This window comes from Cariama cristata, unplaced genomic scaffold (assembly GCF_000690535.1).
Source record: "Cariama cristata isolate BGI_N322 unplaced genomic scaffold, ASM69053v1 scaffold4178, whole genome shotgun sequence".
In the NCBI taxonomy this organism is placed as follows: Eukaryota; Metazoa; Chordata; class Aves; order Cariamiformes; family Cariamidae; genus Cariama; species Cariama cristata.
In genome coordinates this window covers 6,614-15,667 of record NW_009630507.1, presented here as the reverse complement: position 1 = coordinate 15,667, position 9,054 = coordinate 6,614, and the positions used below count along the sequence as shown (strand labels likewise).

Genomic DNA, 9,054 nt, shown 5'->3' with positions numbered 1-9,054 from the left:
TACAGTGTAACCTTTGGAAAATTTCATCACTGTAGTCTATTTGGATCTCTAACCCTGTGCTACTTCTGCAGAGCAAAACATACAGACTGTTAACCTGCTGAGAACTTGACAAGGATTTCACCAGATGTAAAAGATGACTGGAAATGGCCTGTTATGAGCCACCAAAAAACCAATAAAGTCACTGACCCAGAAAGCCTGAATTTCACCAGGTGATGGATGGGGAAGAAATCACTTAACAAAAAGGAATCAGGTTTGTTTGTATCATAGCTGATGAGGGAAAAGTGTAGCCATATCCACTCACCTGTCTTACTCTCTTTTTTGAGCTTCCAACTCTGAATATTCCTACTGTCTGGAGACCTGCAAGTACAGCACATCAGACAACTGTTTTATTGTTTAATTTTCTGCTGAAAATTGCATTGAACCAAAGCAATCCGGGCTATATGTGTACTTAAAATAATAAAAAACCCACAATGCGTTTCTCTGCAAACTTGTACTTACCATGCTGAGGCAAAACTCAGTTGTCTTGGAATAAGAAGCCATCCACTGCTGTTTTTAAGGACCTCACATCACCTAACCTGCAAAATGGCACCTCCGTGACATTTCTTGTGATGTCATTTTGGTACTGCCACTGCTACTTCATGACAGACAGAGGTATGGAGAGAGTGAGGCACTGCTCAGTGTTCGGAGGTGGCATTTCCAAGACTGACATCAAAGGAAACAGGCAATAACTAAATAGTTGGGCACTGAGCTGTGTCTTTAGATAGAGGAAGGAGTCAGGTGTTTGGGGTTACCCGCTGGCTCTATACTGCCTGTCAAGATAAAGCTAAGAGCTTCCTTCAAAGGGATATAAGTAGGGCACTGAGGCAGATTACAAGAGGGAAGAACTCTACCTGGGAGTTGTGTGCAGTTTGTAGGGTAGGAAGAGCTATTATATAGAGGGAAAGCTATAAAGAAGTACTGTTGTACTTCTGGCAAACTACAGAAGATATGCCTCTTGTGTCATTTAGACTTATGGTGATTTGGAAATGGGTGTTGCCTGCTATTTTGTAAGAAATCAGTTCAAACTTTCTTCTAGCCCTGTAGATACTACCAGAATATCAAACAGTAATGTGGTTGTTGAATGGACATACTTTGCTGAGTAACAGAAACTGAAAAATTTGAGGGTAAACATCACCTTAGAGGTGACATGGTCTTTAGCAGTGAGAATGTGAGTGGTAATCTTAGAGACTTAAGCAACTGTGTGCATAATATCACTTTACACAGACATTTTTTGCAAAAAGGGATTAAATTATCCATAAGCTTTGAAATGTTTATGGTCTAACAAAGACTACTCTGCAACATTAATTTTCTTTACTGACATACAGGAGGTGTAAAATAACCTTGCAAAACAAATGCCTTTTGATAGCCATGAGGCGACGCTTGCTGGAGATGAGTAGCTTCACAGTGGTGTTTGGAGTTGCAGATTTTCATCAGAGAAATTCAGACAGGATTCTGCCTTTCAGTTTTTAGTCTCAACATGACACCTCTCTTCAAATATTCTTCTATCTTTGCTTAACAGAAAATTACATTGATGGAATAACATTTAGTAAAGCCAGGAACATTGGCAGGGATCATCTGAGAAGAAGATACTCATATTGGGCAAAAACTGGAGGCTGGTTACCAGTCCCTGCACAAATATACAATACAGTATCTATTTTACACTGCAGGTCTGCAGGAAGTCAAGCCTTTACAACTCTGGGACATGATCCCAGGGAAAACAGCGAAGGTAAGAAAGGCCAGGGGGGTTATGGCTAAAAACATAATCATTTTTTGTCATATAATGTTCAAAATGATCATTTAAAGCATTGGTCAGAAATCTCTAGGTGATTTGCTGCTGAAAAATTTGCCTAAAGGACTCAGGCATACAGGCAAGTATTTTCAGAATCCGAAGGCCGGTCCATCATATAGCCTGGAATGATGTTGCTATAGGATTGTTGCGAGAATAGAAAGTCCTCTACAATGCCTAAAGCCAATGAGCAAACAGTAGTGTCCATCTTCTGCAATTTTTAATTTTCTCTAAGTCAACCAATCCTGATGACTGTTTTGTGGATGGCGGATTAAATTGAAAATTGAGGAACATCACTATTTCCCCCAAATTATCTCAGATTATTGTGTTGTGGGGTACTACAGTGCACTCCTAGAAAATGCACAAAAATCCATCATAAATTTTCTTTAAAAGGGAACTTTAATGTAAAGTAAATATTTTAGTCAGGAATACTGTATCAAAAAAGAATCTTTGTTATGCTGGTAGGTTAAGTGGATTAAAAAATTTATCACAGATGATCAAGTGACATAAAACCACAGTATCCCGAGGATACTCAGCTGGATGGCTTTTTTGGTTGACTCAGACACTTTTATGTTCTCCAAACTCAGCTACCCTTGCTTAAAGGGACAGAAGTCATTAATCTCAAATGTAATCATCCCCACACTTATTTGTCAGCCATGGTATCTAATTTCTGTAAAGGCTAGCAATGACTCTCAGTTTTTTTCTCTATGTATTTGTAAGCAACATGGTTTTCAATTCTATACTGCAAAAGCTTATAATTGTTGTTTAAATTGCAGTCCCTCATCTACAAAAGTCTTTCATTCAGAGTCAGTAAATTCTTTCTTTCTGGTCAAATTACGCATGAAATGCATAATTTGGTGTTGCAATCACGATTACTTAATGGTTTATTTATTATCTGGCCATGTGATAATCTTGCTGTGGCCAAATTATTTCAATTCTCATTAAAAACCTTTACAAGACAACTGATACATTGGGAGAGATGTTGAACAGATACCTTGATTAACTATTGTTTCTGTGTTACGTAAAGCTGGTGGGAGGTTTGTGTCTCGAGGATCATGAAGACATGAGGAGAATACTGGCAGGAGTTTGTAATTCCCTTTGGAGAGAGCAGGCCTGAGCCTGAGGCTGGTCAGGAGGACTCAAGCCAGGGACAAACTGAGTAGCCAGCCTGCAAGCCTTGTAGTGAACAGGAAAAAGCTTCTCGGAGCTTAATATAATTTAGCATGGGATTTTTTTTTTCTCTGAGCCTCTATCTTCAAATGCTGTTTCCAGTTAAGTCTTGTACTGTAGTATAAACAATTAATTTAGCTTTTACACCTTGAGATCCACTGGCTGTGAAGAATGACACCAGGCTGACTGGCGTATTTCAGACTTTCATTCTCAAGGTATGGGTAAACCCGTGGAGTGTGAAGATCCGTTCCTGCAGAGCTGAGCAGTCCAGTACAAGATGAACGACCTCCATGAAATGTCTCTTCTGCTGTGCCGTATGGGCCAGTTTGCAAGCTTGCAGCACAGATCCTTGGTTTGTGAAGATACCATCTAAGTAATTATTTTTGAGACATTATCTTTAGCAAGAGGCAAAATAGGAGGGAAAGTGTCTGACTTTCAAAGATGTCCTTGCAATTGGAAGCATATGCTTGCTTCTCAAAATACGCATTTATTTATATTACAGTAAAAATATATCTGCCCCTCCTGGGAAAACGAAATATTCTTACCATGCTTTTCCAAGTGCTGGCAGCAACTATCTACAAGCCGGGGAACCTGCCTGTAAATAGGGTTCAGGCTTAGTTTCTTATCTCTTGCCTTTTCTTTCTTGCTCTGGGCTTCTGCTGGCAGAGAGAGCTGGAGAGCCTCTAACAATCGTGACTGATTGTCATCAAGATCCGTAATAGAGTCCACAGACATCGCGCCCTGTAAAACACACACATATGAACAATCAGTATGGCTGGAGAAATCTAAATCCCACGGGACTTTATCTAACAAAGACTTTCGCCTACCTGCATTTTAAACAAACCAATATAAAAAAACCAATTTGCTACACAGGGTTTGTAAATTAATGAAGTTATAATATCAGTGTAATGGATGGGAAAATCACAATGGTACCAATGCTATTATTAACATACTACGGGGAATACAAATTAGATATTGAAAAAAATTAAATGCTTTCCACTCACTCAGTACACCTTTTTATTGCTGTAAGCCTGCACATACTGCAGCACAAGGATGAATCATGGTCTGTTTGTGCACCTCAGCAGTACAATATTTATGTACATGGAGGTATGTACACATTTTTAAACCTGATTCCGTACTTGGGCCATTGTATCAGTGAAAATTATGCAAATAGATTTACAACCATACATCACATACAGTTAACTAATAACACGAATACTGGATAGACTGAAATAATCCCATGTTATCAGAGAACAAGGACCCACCAGAGAGGTAGAGGGGTAATATTTTTTAGATAATTCTACTTCATGTATCTTAATATTTTTAAATCATTAAAATTCCAATGAAAGCTTTGAAAACTACATTTGAATTATAGCAAGACACCGAAGTTCAAGCAGCCTGTAAAGGATAAAGCAGCACAAGCAGCAGGAGGTTTACGGTATGTTTCAATGTTCACACTCAAAAAATAAGACTATTTTTTTCAAACCACAAGACTACCTTCACTTCAAAACTACCATTGCCCTCAACTGTTATTAAACTTACCAGGCAAAAACATTTTAGAGTACATCTAGGCTTATAAATAATAATAAAACAAAAAGAAAAATTTTGGTTTTAATTCTCATTAAAAATATCTATTGTAACTTATTTTCTTTCTGAAACTATGGATACATTTTACCATAACATAAAGAGATCCAGCATGTCATCCTAAAATATAATGAAGAAAATGTAAATTCCCATTCAAAACTTGGTTGACAACTCTAATTTCTTAAAAGCACACTGTTCAGCTGGCAAGTATTTCATAGACTTCATAGACTTCTGGTAATAGATCTCTACATCTATTAAATGAGAACTGTACAACCGCTGGGGAATTCCAAGCTCTAGAAGTATTTTCTTCCATCAGCCTAGACAACGGAACTTTACAAAGATTTCCAACTCACAGGCAACTCATACAAAGTCCACTGAGATTTCAAATGAATTTAAAAATCTTCATAATATCTTTTTTTAAAAAAGCATCTAACTGATCAGGTACAGTTCTGTTTCTTGTAACTCATGGAAGACTTATAAATAAAAGACAGTGTAGTTTTTAGAATTTTTTTGGACCCACATCTCTAAACAATTAGTACACCCTTTAGAATGCAATTTCGACCTTGATTTCTGATGCCTCTGAGAAGTACCTTTGCTTGATTCCCTTTACCATTTCCTGCCAAAAGGAAACAAAACCAAAACCCCAAACCAAACAAGAACCTCTGGCTATGATCCACGTGTGTAAAATTCCAACTGAAGCATTTTTTTCTATATTGTTTTTAAGAGTTTGGGGTTTCAGGCATCAAAATTAGTCAACTGACACTGAAAATCCTACTACCATCCTCATCGCTGCAGCTCCCAGGCTGTGCCTGTACGACAGGTGCCCTCCTTTATAGCCTGGCCTTTACTGGTCTGCAGAGCATCCTCACCTCGTGAATCATTATTATCACAAAGTCACTTAAGTCGGATTCAGATGCCTAAAATAGACATAAATACAGTCAGTTTGCCATTATCCTTGGGCATTTTATCAAAGTTGGGGATTAACTGGGGCACTGAGCTGGCTTTAGGAAGAGTGACCTTCAGTGCAGTGGTTGAAGTACAGCACTGCTTGGCAATACCAAGTCCAGGCCAGCTCTGATTTTAAATTTCAAAGTGTACAGGAAAATACTACCAACATGCTCCACAGATCCAGCTCAAACTCAGCCAGGCCTACTAGTCTGGGCTCAGCCAGACCTATACGACTGCTGAGGAACGATGCAGGAGATCATGCACGTTGCTGCCCGCTACTCCAGGACTAGTAATGCAGACACAGTCTACTTGGACTGCAATGCCCAGCAATCAAAGAAAAATCAAGTTCCATCTACTAGGCATTACCTTTGCACATAATGGACACCAGTCCTGCCTCCAACAAAATCTAAACAAACTGGGCAAGTCTTAAGCTAAGCAACACAGAAACATGAGGGAAAGTGGAGATTAAAGAGGAGATGCAAAGAGCAAAAAGAAAATGAAAGTCAGGGGGACAGGTGGGGAATGACGGTCAGATGAAGCTTTTCTTTACTTTTTAAGGGTTCTAGAAGGTTTTTCTCTTTAAAAAAGATGAGCAATGTTACAGAGTATGCATGGGATCAACTACTATCCACGGCAGATCCATTTTCAGTCCATACATTATGCTATTTGAGCAGTAAAAACGTATTGACTGAGCTCCTGATACTTGAATAAATTTTGGCTGTATAACACATATAACTAATATATTAACAGTGAGTCAGAATATTCTCTATAATAAGCACACAGAAAGTGCCTTGCTGGATGACCAGGGTCTCAACTTCCAACTGCTGGTCAAAAATCCTACACAGAAAATGCAGCAACAGTGATCTCTGTCTAGCTCTTGGAGGAGAGAGAACCCCAGCACTCATACCATCAGCTCAGCAGCCAGCACTACCTTATATCCCTTACTGAAAGTCTCAGCTCAGTGTTTGAAGACTCAATGGAATACACAAAAGTGAATGACACAGTTGCAAAGAAGCGAATAACAATCCCTTCAAATTTAAGTTTAAGAGGACCGCACTCCAGGTGTCTGCAGCATTTGTGTGAGAAACTGGTTGTATCAGTTGCATGAACTAATGAACTATTTTTTACAGGTTTTTTTAAGCATTTGCCTTGATATAGTTGAAAATAAACAGTGCAACACTGCCCAAGAGATAAAAGATAAGTGCGGGCTTTCTTACCATCCCCTACAAAACCTCAGGGGAGTAGAGTAAGTACACTGATAAGCAGAAGTAGAAAGACCAAAGACAGGCAAGACAGGGGACATGAATTAATATTAATGCTAAATAATTGACAACTCGTGAATAACTGAGGTTCATTCCCGAGAGAAAATGTCAAATCCCTCCACATGACACTGCCCACCATTGTCTACTCTTACTTCTCTATAAGTGAACCATGTGCTACTGCATCCTCACGACTATGGACTAAAGGCTCAAATTCAACACCCTAAAAGTTGCAAACCTGGTATTAAAAAAAAAAAAAAACAAACAAGCAAAACCCTCAACAGGCTCGTAGGAACTTGGTCCTGATGGAGCTCCATCCCTTGGATGTAACAAAGGATCCAGGTTCCTTCTGCTTGCTGGCTGGTACACCGCATGTCAGAGATCTTATCACACTTGGTGAAAAGAACAGCAGACGACCCGTATCTGCACACGTGAATTATCTTTCCCTCATATGAAAACAGGTTCTGAAGCCAATGGGTGTATACAGTGAATTTCTATTTTTTATCACTGCCTATGCCAAATTCTGAAAGAAGTTGGCGGGTTTCCCTTCGCACTTATATTCAAGTGTACTTGGCACTTTTGTGTGAACACAACTGCCTGCTCATACGGTCCGGGCAGGCCTACAGACGTGCATTATGTGTATATAAGAATACAAACATCTTCAAATATCATGCCCTCAGCTATTTGCAGACAGAATGTAGACACTTCAAGCTTCAGCTGACAGCTAGAGGGAAAGAAGGCAGGTCACTGGGCTCTTCAGCCTTCTCTTAATTTGCAGTTAACTCCAGTTCTACCCCTCTTAACACCCTGCCTTGAATAGCCCTACAAAACATTTTTCTGAAGCAGGTTTTATCCAAGGATGAAAGAGGGTGAGGATCCTAAGAAAATACTTTCTTTGCCAGGGTCTGTTCCTGTACCCCAAATTCTTTCTCAGATTACTTAACAGGGGTTTTTATTGGAAGTATTTTATTATGCAGTTTTTCTCACTCCATTGCAAACAAAATGAAAAAGCAGTAATTCTAGAACTTCTATCCCACGGTAACAGAAAAAAAACCCCACAAACCCCACTACTACTGTTACTAGCTGCAGTACTGGAAAACCAGAAAGCTCAGAGCATAAGATTTACTTACAAGGAACAGAACCCTGCAAACAAAAGGTCTACCAGGCACCTATCTTCCCTGCAGGATTAACATTGAACCCAAACCACCGCACTGTGTTCTGCTGCTAAAGACATCTTCACAGCCTGTATGCAGAATGTCCTTCAAAGACCCCGGTACAAATTTACTCTGACAACTTCTTACTTCCCATCAAGGACACGATCAGAATTAGACCATGGGGATTTTTATTAATATTAGGATAGGCATTAATAGTTAGATTTATTTCCAAGTTTGTGGAGTTAGATTAACAGAAGCATACATATAAATAACAATCACATAGGTTCAGTCTTCCCCAGCTGAAAAAATTCAGTTGAAGACGGATGGAATTTGTTAAATCTAAAAGACCTAGACAGACGGAGGTAAATAAAGGAAGTGAACAGGAAGACTTCTAAATAATCTCTCTGCCACTTTGCGATCTGTAACAGACTTGCACAGCCCATATGATCTTTTCCCACCAGCACCAGAGAAAGATTCCCCCCACAGTCAGAATTTTCTGGTACTGACCAGCCTGGCTTCCACCTGAAAAATAATCACTGTTTGAACACAACAGAGGAAATATTCTGCAATCCAGAGACACAACAGGGATTTTTCCTGCTCCATCTAGACCCTCTGGACCTACGGGCGTGCACCACATTGGGATGGGTCTACTTACGCGTCTCCTTGCTCGTGGCGCTGGCTCGGGTGTGTTAGGAGAAGTGGATTCGTTTGGTGTTTCAGAGGTTGAACTAAGAGATGAGTTACTGCTTGAAAGTTCCTTGTTCTGCCTTTTAGTTCCAAACGGCAAGAGAAAGGCCACAAAATCTGAAACATCTTTTTGCTCTTCTCTCTGAGAGTCTTGCTTGAGCTTGTAGGCCCGGTCATTAGCAATGACTTGGGACAAGGGCATTCCAAAAGCCTGGGGAATAAATTCTGCAACAACAACAAAATAATTTATATTTACGGAACATCTGATATTTACTTAGTACAAAAAGAACGAAGTATTAAGCTGTTAAAAAGAAAAACAATCTGAAGTCCCTTTAAATATATAATAATTCCAATGAGGTAGTGGACTGCATAACAACAATAACAACATCCAAACAATAAAATAATAGTGGAGAGGGGCCAGGTAATT

At 39.4% G+C, this 9,054-nt stretch overlaps 1 protein-coding gene across 1 annotated transcript in view; it reads right to left on the bottom strand.

Moving 5' to 3' along the window:
* Nucleotides 1-8,852, bottom strand: part of ARHGAP6 (Rho GTPase activating protein 6) — a gene marked incomplete at its 5' end in the record, with an annotated part of 31,936 nt that extends 23,084 nt beyond the window's left edge. Inside the window, 3 exons of the mRNA XM_009705559.1 lie at nt 302-357; nt 3,541-3,736; nt 8,596-8,852. Coding sequence (XP_009703861.1) covers nt 302-357; nt 3,541-3,736; nt 8,596-8,852 — 509 coding nt within the window. The remainder of the gene's footprint in view (nt 1-301; nt 358-3,540; nt 3,737-8,595) is intronic.
* Nucleotides 8,853-9,054: the final 202 nt, after the last annotated feature.